The sequence below is a fragment of the Bos indicus genome, chromosome 6, assembly GCF_029378745.1.
Source record: "Bos indicus isolate NIAB-ARS_2022 breed Sahiwal x Tharparkar chromosome 6, NIAB-ARS_B.indTharparkar_mat_pri_1.0, whole genome shotgun sequence".
Lineage (NCBI taxonomy): Eukaryota > Metazoa > Chordata > Mammalia > Artiodactyla > Bovidae > Bos > Bos indicus.
This window is the reverse complement of record NC_091765.1, coordinates 11,446,723-11,466,909: the sequence shown is the minus strand read 5'-3', so window position 1 is coordinate 11,466,909 and position 20,187 is coordinate 11,446,723. Positions and strand designations below refer to the sequence as shown.

Below are 20,187 nucleotides of genomic sequence, written 5' to 3'. Positions count from 1 at the left end.
TAAATTTGTCAAAAATGCAAATTCTCAGGCCTATTTGACAATCTACTGAACCACAGACCCCAGCATATGTGTTTTAAAAAGTCTTCTAAGTGAAAAAGATACATGCTTGGTTTGAGAATCACTGGCCTAGAGTCATTGTTCTAGGGACTCTATTTATTCATCAAAAAAGCAAGAGAGTTCCAGAAAAACATCTATTTTTGCTTTATTGACTATGCCAAAGCCTTTGACTGTGTGGATCACAATAAACTGTGGAAAATTCTGAAAGAGATGGAAATACCAGACCACCTGACCTGCCTCTTGAGAAATTTGTATGCAGGTCAGAAAGCAACAGTTAGAACTGGACATGGAACAACAGACTGGTTCCAAATAGGAAAAGGAGTTCATCAAGGGTGTATATTGTCACCCTGCTTGTTTAACTTATATGCAGAGTACACCATGAGAAATGCTGGGCTGGAAGAAGCACAAGCTGGAATCAAGATTGCCAGGAGAAATATCAATAATCTCATGATATCACCCTCATGGCAGAAAGTGAAGAAGAACTAAAGAACCTCTTGATGAAAGTGAAAGTAGAGAGTGAAGAAATTGGCTTAGAGCTCAACATTCAGAAACCTAAGATCATGGCATCTGGTCCCATTACTTCATGGCAAATAGATGGGGAAACAGTGGAGGACTTTATGTTTTTGGGCTCCAAAATCACTGCAGATTGATTGCAGCCATGAAATTAAAAGACACTTACTCCTTGGAAAGAGAGTCATGACCAACCTAGACAGCATATTCAAAAGCAGAGACATTACTTTGCCAACAAAGGTCCATCTAGTCAAGGCTATGGTTTTTCCAGTAGTCATGTATGGATGTGAGTCTTGGACTATAAAGAAAGCTGAGTCCTGAAGAATTGATGCTTTTGAACTGTGGTGTTGGAGAAGACTCTTGAGAGTCCCTTGGATGGCAAGGAGATCCAACCAGTCTATCCTAAAGGAGATCAGTCCTGGGTGTTCATTGGAAGGACTGATATTGAAGCTGAAACTCCAATACTTTGGCTACCTTATATGAAGAGCTTACTCATTTGAAAAGACCCTGATGCTGGGAAAGACTGAAGGCAGCAGGAGAAGGGGACAGCAGAGGATGACATGGCTGGATGACATCACCGACTCAATGGACATGAATTTGGGTAAACTCTGGGAGTTGGTGATGGACAAGGAGGCCCGGCCTGCTGTAGTCCATGGGGTCTCAAAGGGTCGGACATGACTGAGTGACTGAACTGAACTGATTTATTCAACCTTGCAACAAATAGTTTTTGAGAGGACAGTTATTGTGTACTAGAATACAATAAAAATCTGACTTAGGTGGTACAGTTGTAAAGAACCTGCCTGCCAATGCAGGAGATGCAAGAGATGCGGGTTCAATGCCTGGGTTGAGAAGATCCCCTGGAGGGGGAATGACTACCTACTCCAGTATTCTTGCCTGGAGAATCCCATGGGTGGCATCATTGGCTCAATGAACATGAGTTTGAGAAAACTCTGGGAGATAGTTAAGGACAGGGAAGCCTGGTGTGCTGAAGTCCATGGAGTCACAAAGAGTTGGACATGAATTAGCAACTGAGCAAGAGCAAGGAATACAATGGAGAAAGTACTATTTTCCCTATTCATAGTATAATACTTTCATAAAGCAGGAGATAGGAACTTTCAGACAATGACCTAATTTTTTGAATACATTTTATAGCACATCATGACCTAGTACATATACATGTACACACACATGCCTGAAACAAAATAATACAAAGCAGTATGTACACTTAACACTTATGGTGGCAAAATTGCTTCAGTTGTGTCCAAGTCTTTGCAACCCTATGGACTGTAGCTTTCCAGGTTCCTCTGTCCATGGGATTCTCCAGATGAGAATACTGGAGTGGGTTGCCATGCCCTCCTTCAGGGGATCGTCCCAACCCAGGGATCAAACCTGCATCTCTTGTGTCTCCTGCATTGGCAGGTGGATTCTTAGCAGTAGCTCCACTGGGGAAGTCCTAACACTTGTGGCACACTCCTGTATTTTCTGTTCTGTTCTATTTCTATCGGAGTAAACCCAATAAGCCGATTTTACAATCCACTAATACATCACAATTCATAGTTTGAAAAATACTTCAATAAAATGTACTCACCAGTGCAAATTCCTTGTTGAGAATCATCTGCTCAACTAAAGATGACTCATTGTGGAAGAGGTGGGGCTGCATATGGCTCCACATGTGAGGAAACCACCAGAACTCATCCACAGACCGAAGCAAAAGGTCATCTCCCTCATCCTCCTCTTCAGTCCCTGTAAAACATAAAAAATGGCTTAAGTGAAAAATTTGTATTAGCTTAAAGGTTATGTTTGTCAGATTATTCTTCTTGCTACTGATACCTAAATCCAATTTTGTGTTGTTTTAATAAAAGAGAAATGACCATAGCCTAAATTATATCAGAGGCAGTGGGATTAGGGGTTGGGATGGGAAGCGCTAAGTGCAGATGTTGTTTACATTTAGATTTTAGGGATATTTTATCACTGGCATTGTTTAGATTTGTTAGCAGACGGTGGTAACGACAACATCAGCAAAAAACAGAGCAAGTTTTAGTCTATTTTTGTTCTAAAGTTATCAACTATTAATTCTCTCCTTTATTGGATGAATAGGGGAAACCTGGTAAAAGATGATTATTCTTTTTACTCTTAAAAATATTTCTGCATATAAGCCCAATATTGAACTGAATAATTTTAAATTTAAATGATGATGTCTGTTAATTTTTTTTATTATAAAATATGTTCTCATTGAAGATAGGCAGAAAGCATAGACAATGATATATAAAACTCAGAAACAAAACCAAAACCAAAAATCATCTTTGGAACTAACCAGTAGAAGCATTTTTGTATTTTTCATTAACTCTTTTTCTACTTATTTTTTTACAAGTTGAGATCTTACTGTATAAATATGTTTGTGTCCTTATATTTTAGACTTACCATTACAAACATAAATATTTCTCATTTTGATATAATAATTTAATAAAATGTAAACAAAAAATCAATTAACACAATAAAAACTTGAATTGAGAATTTAAAACTAGTATTAATTTTTCATCCTCTATTAGGAAAATTTGTTAACAATGCCTAATGCATAGGAAAAAACCATTTGTCATACAAGAAGGGAAATAAGGGAAGGAAAACAACATCAGCAAGTTAGTTCCAAGGAAATTCGCTGTGTTACAGCAATCCAAGGACATTTTCATGGTATGAAATCATAACTTTTGTACAATTTTATAACAGTTCAATTTTAGAATATTCTCAATCAGTAACATAATTGATTCCTATATGGTCTCTGGATACTTAACTAAACAAGCTAAGTAACAAATCCTGGCTTATAGTGTGAGGTGGATTTATTTGGATAATTTTTTTCTTCAAATTGGAGTATGTTTTATGATGATTTTATATTGTTTACTTTAAAAAATATTAAAGGAATTCTTAAAAGAGTCTTCTCTGAATATTCCTTTTCAAGTGTCCTGTAGTAAAGACAGCATGAATCATGAAGGAGTGCCATGAGAGGGTTAAAGCATATATTTGTTAAAGTGTATCCTTGGCTATGTGATCTTGTATAAGTTAATTTGTTTGAGTCTTAGTTTCCTGGTTTAAAATGGAAGTATAAAAATCTATCTCATGGGCTCTTATGAAGAATCAATGAGATCAATTTATTAAAGCACTTAACATTGTGAATTATTGATTCATAAATATTAAGATCACTTTCTTCTTAAAAATAGTACCTACTGGTTTATGCCTGTGGTGTTCTAAAGTTGCATATTTTCACACATTCTTAAAAATATTGCCTTACCAAGATTATCAAATTCTTGAAGTCTGAAATTGGATCCTTTTAACTTGCATTAATAAGAGAAAACTTTACCTCAGTCTATATTAGTATATAGTCACTGAATTTTTGAACCTTCATGTATCAGCTTAAGTGCCTGTCAACTTTTGTGTGTATTTATATGTATGTGTTATTCTTGGTATATATCTTATAATCCATAATTCTCAAAAGGTGTAAGGACCAACAAGTTTAATTGGCAGTATTACTACTATAATAGTTGCTACTATATATAAAGAGAAGTTTTGAAAGTGATAAAGTTCTATAAATAAGATAAGCAGAAAAAAATTCTTAATTTTGTTAACTTGAGCCAAAATTATTAGCATTATAGACTTACAATTCATTGGTTTTGTTAATATATTAAGAATTTCAAATATTGAAATCCAAATGTAAAGAAGTTTGTCACTTCCTCAGATGGATTTTAAGTATGAAGTGTTTTTAAATTACTCAAATTTAAAGATAATTTTTCTGACTACTGATATAAACAGATGCATGACTGATCACAAAATCTTGGTAATTTTTATACCAGGAAGTGTGGTAATTTGTAAGCACTCCCCACAATATTAGGAGTGATGTTTAAGACCTCTTTGTTTTTCACTCCATGGATTAATTTCCCATCAGCCTTTCTCTTATTTTATACAAGTCATATAATTCAAAGCCACATAAGGCAAGCTGATGACATTAGAAGTGCTTAATGAAAAATATGACATCAAGTCATGCTGAGGGATCAAAGAAGAATTTCAAATGTTTTTGAATCCAGCTAAATGAAAATATTAAAATTTTTGACTCGTTTGTAAATACTTATTTTTTGATACCTAACATATGATTAAATTACATGTGAGAATATAATTTGTAGTTCATACATGACTATTTAGCACCAGAGAAGGCAATGGCACCCGACTCCAGTACTCTTGCCTGGAAAATCCCATGGACAGAGGAGCCTGGTAGGCTGCAGTCCATGAGCTCGCTCAGAGTCGGACACGACTGAACGACTTCACTTTCACTTTTCACTCTCATGCATTGGAGAAGGAAATGGCAACCCACTCCAGTGTTCTTGCCTGGAGAATCCCAGGAACGGGGGAGCCTGCAGGGCTGCAGCCTGTGGGGTCGCACAGAGTCGGACACGACTGAAGCGACTTAGCAGCAGAAGCTAGTCTGTTCAGGTGTCTGTGTTCAAATGGACCCTTTTACCTCTAACCTGATTAGATTCAAATCTACATCATTGTTAATGAAGATAAAAGTGTTTAATTCAGAAGTAAACTCTTTATGCACTCATTTCTTTGTTTCTGTTTTTGGAGTATCTGTGTTATATGATAAGAGTATGCCTCTAAAAGGTTTTTAGTCTGCCAAATAAGAATAAGTTTAGCAAGTTCTGGGCTGTAGATTAGTTTCCATAAGGCACAGTTGTGACATTAAAATCAGATACATAAAATTCCAGAGTCTTATCAGTTTTGTACAAATGTTTGTCTTATATTTGCTATTATATGTGAAATATTGTAATTCTGAAACTGTAAGAAGAGGTTTCTAACTTTCTTCATGTATTGAATCTGGCACACTTCCACATAGGTGAGTATAGAATAAATTAAATATACTAAATAAAAAGAATTGTTTGATGATTAAAATTGATTAAAAGCTATCTATAGTTCCAAATTTGGAAAACAGAGACATGTGAATAGTTCACTATTTTTAAATAATATTTGATTCTTATACAAAAATATTTAGTAATAAAAATATTTGCATATCATGACATGCTATGTACTGTTCTATATGAGAGATATTATTATTCCCATTTTGGAGATGCAGGCATTGAGGCACAGAAGAGTAATCTGTTTATGTTCACATAGCTAGTGTAATGTCAGAACCTAGATTTAAACAAAAGTAGGTTGTTTCCAATGTCTAGTCTTTGAAACAGCACATTATAAAGTAAAACAAAAGCAAGCAAAAGAGAATGAATGTAACACTTTTTCACTTCTATATTTAAAAGTTAGTTTTTTATAAGATTCTGTTTTGTTTATATAAAAGTGAACTCTCATGGAAAAGACATGTATTTTTCCAGTTTGAAAATATTATACATGAGGTAATTGTTTGTGTCATATTCAATTTATTGTCAATTACAAAAACTGGTAATGATTGTCACCAGAAATCCTGCCCCACAAAATATTTGTAGCTCTCCATCCCTGCAAGTCATCTTGATACTGTAATGTCTCCATTTTTCAATTGAGCTTTCATTGTGTAATTCCAATCATGCTTTAAAATATTTCCAGACTAAAAGATTATACTCTGAACTCCATGCTTTTATTTTTATTATTATTATTTTTTACTTTCAATCAGCAGAACGTCCTTCCTCTTTCAATTTGGCACCCATGAATGAATGACTTTTAGGAATGTGCTTTTTGGGTGAGATTGTTTTCAGCATGTGAAGGACAGAGAAACTGAACAGGAAAGAATACATGGAAAATACAAATAAGTGAAGCAGTCTAGGAATACAGAATCTATCTTTATTACACTAGGCATATGTGATTAAGTGTCTTCAAAACAATGAAACTCATCAATCAGCATCTTCATGCATTGGAAAATCAGATCATTCTGTGAGAATCTGAGACGGTGATTGTGCAAGGCCATCTTCTCGTGGTTACCTGTCACAATCAAGTGTATGGATAAGGAAAGAACTTTTCTGATTTGTTAAGCTCCTGATAGTTAAAACTTCATATAGGAAGCGACTAGATAGGGAAGAGGCATGCCCTAGCGAAAGTGAATACTATCAATATTTAACTCCAATCTGGAAGAAACCTTGATATCCTCAAGTGAATAAATAAGTACTTAATATAGCATGACTGTACCCTTGGAAAATGTCATGGATGCATTTCAATGATTCTACACATAATGTAGCCAATCAAATAAAGCTTCATATTTATGTGAAGGTAATTAAGCTTCCAGAACTTATACATATATATATTACAGAATCTGTAAAGCACGTTATCCCAGAGCAAAACAGAACAGTGTGTCTTCCATTATTTTTATTAGGTCAGTACCAACATAAAGTGTCAATAAGGTCCAATTAAGAGATATAATTAAAATATCTTTTTTTTTATTGCTTGGTTTCCTCCTCCAACAACTGTCCCTGTGATATTAACTAGTGTGTTCATTTCCTAGTGGGATGTGTAGTGTGTACATGCTCAGGATTATAAAAAAGAAATGGGAAGTGTTATAACCTGCTATCAACATTAACTCTGCAAACGTCTGACAGGTTTAGTAGATTTGAATATGAAAAGTAAATAAAAGCTGAGGCAGTTATCCAGATATATTTCAGCCAGAAGAATCTTTTTACTTTTCTTATACAGCTATTTAAGACAAAATAGTATTGTTAGTGTGTGAACTCCAAACAATCCCATATTTTTTCCCTAGTGTGAGTAGACATAGTCTTTAGAGTTACCTGCTTTATAACTTCATAATCAGTGATTTTTGGGTCTGAACACATTTCTTGAGGGGGTTTTGAAAAAGGTTTATAAAACCATGTCTATTTTCAAAATTGTAAGCTAGAATTGCTGTGGCTGTGCAGATGTGATGACCCAAATCTTTTACTGCAAGATATCCTTTTAAAATATGCAGTGATTTCATTTGTCAACTGGTCTAAATACCAATTTTCCTTCTATTACTTTAAACAGATTTACATGTTTCAAAGCAGGAGGGAAAAAAGCATTAAAGAAAAGCCAATATGACACTGCTGCTTCAATATTCTAATAAACCTCCTGAGCCTCTTTGGGTAAACATTAAAAAACCTCTTTGGGTAAATGAACTGAACTTATGATAATTAAAGACTACCTTTGCATGGGATATTTTTAATGAGTCAATAAATTGCACGCATAGAGAATACTGTGAAATGTTTTTACTACAATACTATGAAGTAACAACAATGGAAAGCCCTAAACAAAGCATTTAGCTTTCACCAAAGATGCAGAAATAGTAGCAGATAGTAGGCATTGCCCTAATACAAACCCTAAGACACCATTTTGTGCCATTAAGACAATTACTTTCACCCACATAGTTTTCTCCATAGTAGTACCTGCCATTATCATGCTGCATTCAGAAAATAAGAGTCAAATTCTGGAGGTAAAGATGGGTAAAGAGGTGAAAAATAGCAGAACATGGAGTAGTCCATGCGCACCAATCACATTTTGAGGATTTGTTTGAAGGCTGAGACTGACAAGAAATGAAACTGTGATTGGATAGATGTGGTAAGAAATACAAGTTTGAGTGTGATGGTTTTAATGCATGTTGGCCAAATCATTGTAATATTTTTAAGGAAAATCCTGAAGGGACAATAAATTAAGCAAGATCACGCATAACATCTATTAAATTTCTTTGAAGCTAAAATTCCTTTCTTACCACTATATGTTTTCCAAAGAAAAAAAATATACTAAAAATATGTGCCCCTAAGGTTGTCCTACAATTTTAAAACACTGTCCACTGTTATTATTTTCATTATCATCTCATTGTCATCATCTTCACCACCATCGTCTCCACGCTTCACAGGATGCATAGACATAGAATAATGGTTATAGTTTCTTTTACGGAGTTGACTAAGTCATTTCTCTTCCTGTTTTGCCCTGACTCCAACAGTATTTGCCAAAGTAAGCAAGTCTCATTGATTTTGGATTTCGCTACTCATAATGCACCCAAGTTTTTCCCATAATCAGTCTGAATATTCTATTTCTCCTACTTTTAAAACATTAAAAATCCTCTCTCCTATTTATATGTAGCTGCCTGAGAACACAAAGCTCCTTCTTACCTGTGTGGTAAAACTTCCCTGAAAATCCAAGGTTGAAGGTAAAATTTGCAACCTGAGTGCGCAGTAAATTTTGAGTCTCTAGTAATGCCTGAAATAAATAAGAAATTAACATGATTTTAGAAAAATAAATATGAAGCTTTTGGGATGCCTCTTTTTCAAGTGCGTATGCATGAACGAAACAAAATAATGTGGTCTTTGTTGCTTTTTGGGGTTTTGATAGCTACTGTTATGTGCTATTCATATTCCAGGTATTATAATCACTTTTGTTATTATTTTTATTGAGGTTTACCAAATTATGAAGCAGTTAAGTCTTAAGCACATTATAAATTGCTGAGAGGCAATTCTCTAACCACACAGCACTGAAATCATTTTTCATTTCTATGTGAGACATTTCTTGAATTTTAGATTATTATAGTTCTTTTCCTTGGGGACATTTTTTCAGAGTAGTTGCATATAGACATGTTCTGTATTTGTTGGTAAGGGATAGGAAGATAACTTTAGTGTGAGTTCCAACTGAGTATTTTTTTTAACTGTGCAACCTCTCCTGTCATTTTTAAGGCATACTTATTGAGTTGAAAGCTTGGATTTTTATTTTACAAATTAAAGGGAAATTTATATTTTATAGGATGTTAATTACAGACCTGGAGATATGAACAAGGAAAGTGGAGGTAGGAAATCAGTAATTCCATAAAGAACTACTCTCTAAACATGGAAAAATATTTCCTAACTTCTCATTCTGGAGTTATTAGAGGTCAATTTCCTGCTTGTAGATAGGATAAGAACATCTGGACAGTAATCTTTGAGTCAGACTTAGTCCTCTAAATTTTCTGCCAATCATTCTACTGCTATTATTTCTGTGTCGACATATGTAGTGTAATTCAGAATCTCATATCCTTGGACATTGTAATTTGATTATTGATTCAGAATGCTTTCTCAATTTTTAATGAATTTTTAAAAGGGAGTTTATTTTCTTCTGATGTAAGTGAGAAACTCCTTCCAACTAGAGATATAACTAAGATTGTTTTTTGGTTACTCCTATCCATTTTTTAAGGTACAAAAGAGCAGAGGTTTAGACAATTTCTTTTGAGCATGAATGAACTTTACTTTTTATTCCCCCCAGAGTTAAGGGAGCTTTCCTGAAAATTTGTAAAGAAAAAAAGAGAATTACAAGGTTGATAAGCTGTATGGTTCTTGGTTATCCAAGGTTACAGTTATACTGAGTATAATCCTGGCTAATCTTAATTAAATATCATCAGCTAAATAGAAAAAGGAAAAAAAAATAGACATATGTAACTGGTTTTAAAAGTTACCCCCAAAAGCAATTTATATATGAAAATAAAAAGGTAGAATTAAAAAATAAATAGTTGAGCTTATTGTTATATACTCTGGAATATAGCTTTAAATTTTTTTAAAAAAATTATACATCTTTTTTTATTAGGAAGTTTTTTTTTTTTTTTCTGTGTTTATTGTTTGATTCAATGCACAATCTCTGAGCTTCTATACTTTGAAATAGTTTTTTTTTTTTTTCCAAAATTTAAGTTTATTAAGTTCTTCCTTCCCCTGTTCTCACAAGTCCATCCCCATCCACTCCATCTCTGTTCTTGAAATCATTCTTTATTCCATATTTACTAATCCACTATCCATTCTTAAATTCAGTAAATATTTATTCTAGATGGATACAATGTGGGGTTTGGCATAGCCTCTGTCACCTTGGGCTTTACTGAGAGGGAGAGAGATATTAAATAGCTGCTAAGTCGCTTCAGTCGTGTCCGACTCTGTGTGACCCCATAGACGACAGCCCACCAGGCTCTCCGGTCCCTGGGATTCTCCAGGCAAGAACACTGGAGTGGGTTGCCATTTCCTTCTCCAATGCATGAAAGTGAAAAGTGAAAGTGAAGTCACTCAGTCATGTCCGACTCTAAGCGACCCCATGGACTGCAGCCCACCAGGCTCCTCCGTCCATGGGATTCTCCAGGCAAGAGTACTGGAGTAGGGTGCCACCGCCTTCTCTGATATTAAATAGAGGATCCCTCAAATGCAAAATTACAAATCATAAGAGCTCCGAAAGAAATCTAGAGCATGTTGTGACAGATGCAGTAAGACATTTAATTTAGACTGAGGATGTGAGCCCACTTGATGCTTTCCTAGGGGCCATCTAAAAAAGTTCAAATGATCTATTTTTTTTCCCAGTCAGTGTGCCACCAACTTTAGGCAGACCTACATATTATTTTCTTGGACTTTAAAACACTACAGACTACTAACGGTTTTCCCACCTTCCTCTATTCTATTTTACACTGTGCTGTCATGCTAACATCCCAAAAATAGCAATGCACTTCACCCTTGTGGTCAGGGAAGCCATTCAATTAGGGACTCAGCTTTGTTGGTCATTTCTCTTCTTATCTTTTCCCTTATCTGTGAAATGAGATCGTGCTTAATACTTGTTTCACACAATTATTATGAAGATTACATTGTATAAGGCATACAAAGTGCTTAGCTAAGTGCCTGGTACATAATAAAATCTTGAAAAATGCTGTTGATGACTACTTAATATGGCAATCTCTTACCACAAGGTAGGTATCAGTGGTGTCTCCATGTTTAAGCTACCTGTAAATCACCCTGTCCTCTGTCCACCTTCTACATTTTTCCATGTCTTTTCTGTTTTTTTTTTTTTTTGTCCTGAAAAGCATCCAGCTGTTCCTCATCCCATTTTTCAGCCTTACCCATTTTTAAAGCTTGGCCCAAATGTCATTTATTTGTATGAAGCCTTCCTTGATGCCTTAAGGCTTTTCCTTTTCTCATCTCCCAAAGAAAGATCATAAATTGTTTTTCTTAAGACTTGCATCATTTTCATTTACTGCTCATTTTACATATGCCATGTTGCTAAATACATTTTCATATATGTGGAAGACATTTAAAACATAAAAGCTACATTAATATACAGCAACCTACTGAGTTAGTTTCATTTACTTTTATTACTAACATTTTTTTCTGATGGTAAAATGATAAAAATGGCTCATGGGCCATACCATTACATGACATAGATAGGATTCTGTATTTCACCCACACATTTATCACATGGATGTCTTATAATCTTAAATTGTAAATTGTGTAGTAAGACAGGCTCTCACAGGGCAGGGCAGATGGATTTTCTTCCACTGGAGCTAATTAGCTATATGAAGAATTTGACAGACCTTTCCATTTCTAAAATAATTTGAGTTGTCTAGTCACACCTCCCAATATGTAATCTTGATTAATTTGGAGTAAAATAACAATTTCTATAAGCAAAAACAAAACAAATGGATAAAAAGAAGAAAATTCTAAAAGATTCAGAATTTCCTACTTCATTGTAACTAAATGTTCTTTGAGTTTAAAAATTCGAGGAAAGAATGGTTCCATGTCTTTCAATGATTTAAAAAAAATAGAGAGAACAAATAAATTAATATGTATAAAATGGATATAACTTAAAAAAATAAAAGTCAGAAATAAATATAAAAGAAAAAAGTGTTAAATCATGAAAATTAAAGAAGAAATATAGAAAAAATAAAGGATTAAAATACAGGAAAAATGTAAAATATCAGGAAATATCAGACAGGAAAAATATAAATATAAAATAATGAATAAATAAAATACAGTAAAGCAAAAAAATAAATAAACCTTAATTTAGGAAAACTTAATGGACTAGAAATAATATGTCTCAATTTGAAATAAAAATCAAATAATAAAATATAGGAAATAATATGCAGCTTTAAATATATTAATTTTATCAGAACATTTTGTGGACAAATTTGACTAACTTTTAAGAATATATGTAAAATAAAATATATTAAATGTTTAGATAACAAACTTTAGTTATTTTAATATTTTATAAGTCATAAAAATACATATTAACTGCTTTGAAGGTTTTCCTTGCATTATTCATGAAGGACTCACTAAGTCATTTGGATACTAAAGAGAATAAATATATAACTTACTTAAATAAAAGCAAAAATTCATTATTTTAATAAACATAATTTGCATTCATTTAATATTCTTCTAATGAGTTCCTCTGTGTTTAATAAAGCAAGTACAACTTTGTCTTATTGCAAAATAATGAAGAGAGCAATGTTTTTCAAACTTAATCACACATAATATTTTCTAGAGGAGACTGCTAAAATTGTCAATTCTGTGCACCCACTTGAAGAATTATTGATTTAATCTGTCTATGATGGGACTCAAGGACATGTATTTCATTATACATCCCTGTTGGTTCTTAAAGAAGGTCAAGCAATTGTTTCCAGCTTACCCATAAGAAATGAAATGAATCACCAGGATGCTCCTCCTAGGCCCATTTTCTGGGTATTCTGAATTGGAGAATAGGATGGAGCCTAGGAATCTGTGTTTATAATGGTGATTCTTATAGCTTCAAACTAGAGATTATAGCCATCAAAGAACTTCAGAAAATATTGTTAGTGCACTGTTTGTATTAATTTCAAGGTATACTGCATACATTTTAAGCAATTCTAACATTCAGATTGTTTACCATCAGGCTAACTCTATCGGGTCATTGAAAAAGCAAGAGAGTTCCAGAAAAATATCTATTTCTGCTTTATCAACTATGCCAAAGCCTTTGACTGTGTGGATCACAATAAACTGTGGAAAATTCTGAAAGAGATGGGAAAACTGATCACTTGACCTGCCTCTTGAGAAACATGTATGCAGGTCAGGAAGCAACAGTTAAAACTGGACATGGAACAACAGATTGGTTCCAAATAGGAAAAGGAGTACATCAAGGCTGTAGATTGTCACCCTGCTTATTTAACTTATATGCAGAGTACATCATGAGAAACTCTGGGCTGGATGAAGCACAAGCTGGAATATCAATAACCTCAGATATGCTGATGACACCACCCTTATGGCAGAAAGTGAAGAGGAACTAAAAAGCTTCTTGATGAAAGTGAAAGAGGAGAGGGAAAAGTTGGCTTAAAGCTGAACATTCAGAAAACTAAGGTCATGGCATCTGGTCCCATCACTTCATGGCAAATAGATGGGGAAACAGTGGAAACAGTGTCAGACTTTATTTTTCTGGGCTCCAAAATCACTGCAGATGGTGACTGCAGCCATGAAATTAAAAGACCCTTACTCCTTGGAAGGAAAGTTATGACCAACCTAGATAGCATATTAAAAAGCGGAGACGTTACTTTGCCATCAGAGGTCCATCTAGTCAAAGCTATGGCTTTTCCAGTAGTCATGTATGGATGTAAGAGTTGGACTATAAAGAAAGCTGAGTGCCGAAGAATTGATGCTTTTGAACTGTGGTGTTGGAGAAGACTCTTGAGAGTCCCTTGGACTGCAGAGGATGCGATGGATGGATGGCGTCACTAACTCAATGGACATGAGTTTGGATAAACTCCAGGAGTTGGTGATGGGCAGGGAGGCCTGGCATGCTGCCGTTCATGGGGTCACAAAGAGTCAGACACGACTGAGTGACTGATCTGAACTGAACCCTTGCCCTACATGTACGTAATTAATAAGTCATGACTATATACATACTTTGGTATAGGCTTACACTTCCAGAATTTCAAATCAAATACCAAAGAGTGATAGTTTTTGTCTTCCTTGGACAGTCTTTTATTACATTCAATATTCAAGATGGGGTCCTATTTACATGGCTTCCCAGATGTCGCAGTGGTAAAGAATCAGCTTGCAGGAGATGTAAGAGACATGGGTTCAGTTCCTAGGTCAGGAAGATCCCCTGGAGTAGGAAATGGCAACCCACTCCAGTATTCTTGCTTGTATTCCATGGACAGAGGAGCCTGGTGGGCTATAGACCATGGGGTCACAAAGTCGGACACAACTGAACCACCAAGAGCATTTATCCTTATGAGATCTTGATGTGGAAATCAGAGAAGTTACATCTATACTATTTTCCAAGTGGGAAAAAAATGCTTCATGGGAAGTTTAAATGGTACAACCAGGTAACAAAGCAAGGGTGCCAAAATTGAGCGTGTTTGCCTAAACATTTGGTCTGACTTAACTTCAGGTCTCACTAGAGTAAGTCTGTGTGGCCACCCAGGTTGAAACAGACTCAGAATTTCACGAACTTTTGTGCAGAGACTATTTGTCAATGTACAAATGAAGACTGATAGGTCTGACCCGGGGTTAAAATATGAAGCTTTTGAAGTTTGTCATTGATGGTTTGTGCCTCGGTTCTTGCTCGTCTCTTTTCCCCTTAAGAGAAATCTCTATTCCTTCAGAAATCTATTCTCTTTCTTTTCCTGATAAACCCTCATTGCTACTCAAAGAGGAAACTATCTGATATAATTTATGTTGCGACAAAACATTATACCAATGTGCTGAGTCTTCTAAACAATTTTATGTGGGGCAGATTAGCTCTGATTGTGGAATGGGTGAGTTAATTAAGGAAGAATAAATGCAGTCTTCTGATAATAGTGAAGAGATGTGGTGGTTTCTTATGGGGAAAGAGGTTTGGGGTTTGGGGGTCTTTCTGCTGAAATCAGAATCAATTTGAAGAACAACTGGCCAGGTAGAAAAACACCATACTGTTTCAGAGCAATTATCCTGTTGCTTTCTGCCCACCATCTAAGTGTTCCACTGCTGTCCATCTTCCTTAAGTCTCCAGGAAGCCAGGAATCTGGAACTCTGGCTCTCTACTTCCTTGTGCTGTTTTTCACTCATGTATCCATTCAAACAGTATTGATATTGGACCCTTGCTTCTTGTTTTAGGCATTCTTCTAGATACTGAGGACACAGTGGAGAATGGTGACAGCAATATCTAGCGTCATTGAGCACTTACTATGTGTAAGGTACTGTTAGGTACTATGAGAAACACTCCAAGCACTCTCTTCAAGTCTCTCCATGATCCCTTTATTAACCTCATTTCACAAGTGGGGAAAGTAAGTTTCAAAGAGCCTAAATAAACAACTTAGGTTATGGAGCTAGAAAGTGTCTGACAGACAAAACTACTTTGTATATTGTTATCACTCTTTTTAGACACACAAATGCATGGTAAACCAATTAAATAATTATTTAATTGAATTTTTTATTTTTAATGTTAAAACAATTATTATTGTTGTTCAGTAGCTAAGTCATGTCCCACTCTTTTCAACCCCAGGAACTGCAGCATGCCAGGCTTCCCTGTCCTTTACTATCTCCTAGAGTTTTCTCAAAGTAATGTCCACTGAGCGGGTGATGCCATCCAACCATCTCATCCTCTGTTGTCACTTTCTTCTCTTGCTTTCAGTATTTCCGAGCATCAGAGTCTTTTCCAATGAGTTAGTTCTTTGCATCAGGTGGCCAACATATTGGAGTTTCAGCTTCAGCATCAGTCCTTCCAATGAATATTCAGGACTAATTTCCTTTAGGATTGACAGGCTTGATCTCCTTTCAGTCCAAGGGACTCTCAAGAGTCTTCTCCAACTCCACAGTTCAAAAGCCTCAGTTCTTCAGCACTCAGCCTTCTTTATGACCCAGCTCTCACATCTGCACATGACTACTGGAAAAAACATAGCTTGACTATATGGACCTTTGTCAGCAAAGTGATGTCTATACTTTTTAATGTGCTATCTAGGTTGGACATAGTTTTTCTTCCAAGGAGCAAGGGCCTTTTAATGTTACGGCTTGCAGTCACTGTCTGCAGTGATTTTGGAGCCCAAGAAAATAAAATCTGCCACTGTTTCCATTGTTTCCCCATCTACTTGCCATGAATTGATGGGACCAGATGTCATAATCTTAGTTTTTTGAATGTTATATAGTATATGCTATTGTTATAGTATTATAATACGCTAAAATAGTATATGCTATTATTGAAACTACAATAGAGGACCTACATTTTAATCATTTATTAATTAATTATCATTTATGAATTAATTATTGTTATTTATTAATACACACTCTACTTCACCTCACCTAGCATATTATTTATAGTTTAAATTGGTTCCCCTGGCTCCTGGCTGTGAAGGAATCATAGGAAAACTGTAAAGAAAATAGGGAAATCATTCAGAAGGCTTTTGCAGTAGTTCCAGTAAGAGAGAATACAGGCATGACTTCTACTGGTGGTACTGGGCATGGAAAGAAGTAAATTGTATAATTATTGTTGAGCTTATGTGGGAAGTAAAGTGGAGTGATTTAATTAATGATTCAGCTTTCTGACATTCAGTGAGGTGAAGGAAAAGTTGAGAAAAGTTTTGAGGGAAAAATCAATACTTCCATGGCTACACTACATATTTCTTCCCCAATCATCCCTAGTATGAAAAACAGAGTTTAAAGTCCTACATCATCATTGCTTTCCAATACACATAGCATATAGGTACCAATATGCACAAGATGTGTATGTATTAGTAGGGGAGTGGTCTCAACATACCAGGAGTGATTTTTGGATACCAGAAGTTTAAACATTGATACTGATTAAAAGATACAGGCAAAGGGGAGGACAAATTTGAAAACTGGTTTTACCTTGTAAAATAATATTAATTCATGTCATGTATGTGAAGAGTTTGCATTTTTTGCTTGATTATCAAAGAACACAATGAAGGTGCTATAATTCATTAAACTTGAAGTGCATTTAGAGTATTGTAGATTTTATTTGATTGTATCAGCAAAGCACTCCATGTGTCTTGCTCTCCATTTCCAGCGACTGTGGTTGAATTTGTCTTGTGCCCTATACTTTGATCACTGGGGGAATGTCATCGGTATCTGGTATATCTGTCTCCACAGGATTCTAAGGCACCGACTTCAGTCCAATCTGGAAGTATATGAGATAAATTTCTGCTTCTGCTTTTTTATTAGCCCTCTGGTTGTCTCTCTGGAATCAGAAAAATTTCATAAAGGTGGTAAAATACCGCTCCAGTTTCTCTTCAATACTATGCTCAGGTTCAGTCCACAAAGGTCATCATAGACTGAGTATTCCCTTCTCTCTGTACTTCTGTTTCCATATTTTTCATGTTCTACTTAATTGATTGGGATTTTGAATCAGATAAATAAATTCAAATAAACATGTACTCGTAAGACCCTTAAGATATTACCTCTTGAACTTCTGGGTTTTTCCTTTACTAGTGCTTTTAAATCTCCCCGTCAATTATATTATTTGATTTACTCCATATGCTTTGGTCCTAAGTCTCCATAATGGCCTATAAGAATTTTTTGAGTTGTAAAAAATACATGTATAACAGAATACATGGTTCATATAGTATGATTATTTCAAAGGATTTTATAGAGTAATGGCAAGAATAATTGCCTTATTTGCACTAGGCTGAAGTGCTTAAGTAAATGATAAAAGAATAGTGAGATAGAACTATTTTATATTAGGACTTCTTTGAGGATGTAGAATGAAACTGGTCATTGTAAGCCCAATGACAGAAAGATAGCTTCAGGAATCTAAGGAATCAGAGAGCTGAGAGAAACATAAACATGGACAAAAAAACAATGTCAAACCTTTTTTTAGGTGAGGATGGGAGCAAAGTCATTTAGAACTCAAAATATTTCCAGAGATTCAAAACTGGACCCCAATTCTCTCTGTGTTAGGTTGAAACTTTTAGTATGTAATCTGAATCACCCTGCATAAATAATCCTGACTTCTGTGTTGGAGAGCCTACTTGAAAGAAATGCTTTGTTCTGCTATGTCTGCACTGAGGCAGAGACAGAATCATTACCTTCAGAGCTAGCTTAGGGTCCTTGAAGTTTTAAAGCTTGGGCTGCCTTCAATAGTGGGTTATCATGGATGATTTTATTGCAGAGCAGCCAACAACCAGTGAAACAAGAGTTCCTGATTACACATTTCCAAATGGTGATCGGTGTGTCACTAAGTCTGTAAAATTTAATAATTCCATGAAAGGTAATTTCATGTTCAAAATGTTTGGTAAAAACTCTATTATATCTCTTGAATGCTGAGTTGCTTCAGTCATGTCCAACTGTTTGAGACCCCATGGACTGTAGCTCTCCAAGCTCCTCTATCCATGGGATTCTCCAGAAAGAATGCTGGAGAGGGTTGCTGTGCACTCCTCAAGGGAAATCTTTCCAACCCAGGGATTGAACCTACATCTGCCTGCATTGGCAAGTGGGTTTCTATACCACAAACACCACCTGGGAAGCTATATCTCTTAGGAAGTTCTCAATTCACATTAACATGCTAAAGACTATAGTAGGAAACATTTTGTACCTGACTTATCTTAGCTTTCCCCCCAAACTATTTGCCAGCAATGCACACTCCTACCTGCCTAATTTTAAGCTATAGTCTTAGGAAAAAAACATTAAAAAGGTGGCTAATACTTTGGAAGTAGACGTGTTTCCTGGGGTCATGATAGCCTTGATCAAACACAGTTCCCTATTTAGTATCCAATGCAAGGTGCAAAATATAATAGCTGTGATTTTATAAGAAATGTGTTCTGCACATGTACTCAGTTATATAATTGCATTAACTATCTGTATGTATTCTGTAGAAAAAGAGTTCTTTTCCATTATTCCAGGATTTTTTATCCCACAAGAGCTTCAGAACAAAATCAATTTCTTAGTATTATGAAACTGTGGAAATATACTTAGAAATAACAATTACCCTTTTGATAAATACAATGTTACTTCTTGGAGCATCTTGATGAAAAATGATTAAAATCAACTATTAATTGTTTTCATTACCAAAATTATGTTTTATTTCAAGATCAAAATTCTCATTTTATATTTTAGGTCTTAAAAAAATGCAAGCCTCTAAAGCAGCTGTCTTAATCAGGGTCAGATATTGGCATTCTTCCTTAGGAATCATGCTCTATCTTTGTTCACAGTCTCCATTTTGAATTCTTTAATCTCTCATCATTCAGTGCAAGTTTGAGGGCTCTTATAACAGTTCTTGGCACAATACAGATATTCAGTAATTGTTGTCTGGTATTGTAACTGACTTACCTAATTTCATTTCTAGAAAAATTCTCTTCTCACATGCATTTGGAAATCTTCAACACCAAGGTATTCACTTTTGTTGTTGTTCAGTCACTAAGTTGTGTTCAACTCTTTGCGACCCATGGACTGCAGTACACCAGGCTCCTCTGTCCTTCAGTATCTCTCGAAGTTTGCTCAAACTCATGTGCATTGAGTTGGTGTCGCCATCTAAACATCTCATCCTCTGTCACCTCTTTCTCCTCCTGCCTTCAATCTTTTCCAGCATCAGGGTCTTTTCCAATGAGTTGGCTCTTGACATTAGGTGGCCAGAATGTTGGAGCTTCAGCATCAGTCATTACAATGAATATTCAATGTTGATATCCTTTAGGATTGATTGGTTTGATCTCCTTGCTGTCCAAAGGACTCTCAAGAGGCTTCTCCAGCACCACAGTTCAAAAGCATCAATTTTTCAATGCTCAGCCTTCTTTATGGTCCAGCTCTCACATCTGTACCTGACTACTGGAAAAACCATAGCTTTGACTATACGGACTTTTGTTGGTAAAGTAATGTCTATGTTTTTTAATATACTGTCTAGGTTTGTTATAGCTTTCCTTCCAAGGAGCAAGCACCTTTTAAATTCATGGCATCAGTCACCACC

At 35.3% G+C, this 20,187-nt stretch overlaps 1 protein-coding gene across 1 annotated transcript in view; it reads right to left on the bottom strand.

The window, feature by feature from the left end:
• LOC109560113 (bifunctional heparan sulfate N-deacetylase/N-sulfotransferase 4) overlaps positions 1 to 20,187 on the bottom strand; it is a 317,526-nt gene that overhangs the window by 146,885 nt on the left and 150,454 nt on the right. The window contains exons 3-4 of the mRNA XM_070791024.1: positions 8,670 to 8,757; positions 2,156 to 2,310 (exon numbers count right to left, since the gene is read on the bottom strand). Of these exons, the coding sequence (XP_070647125.1) occupies positions 2,156 to 2,310; positions 8,670 to 8,757 (243 nt within the window). The remainder of the gene's footprint in view (positions 1 to 2,155; positions 2,311 to 8,669; positions 8,758 to 20,187) is intronic.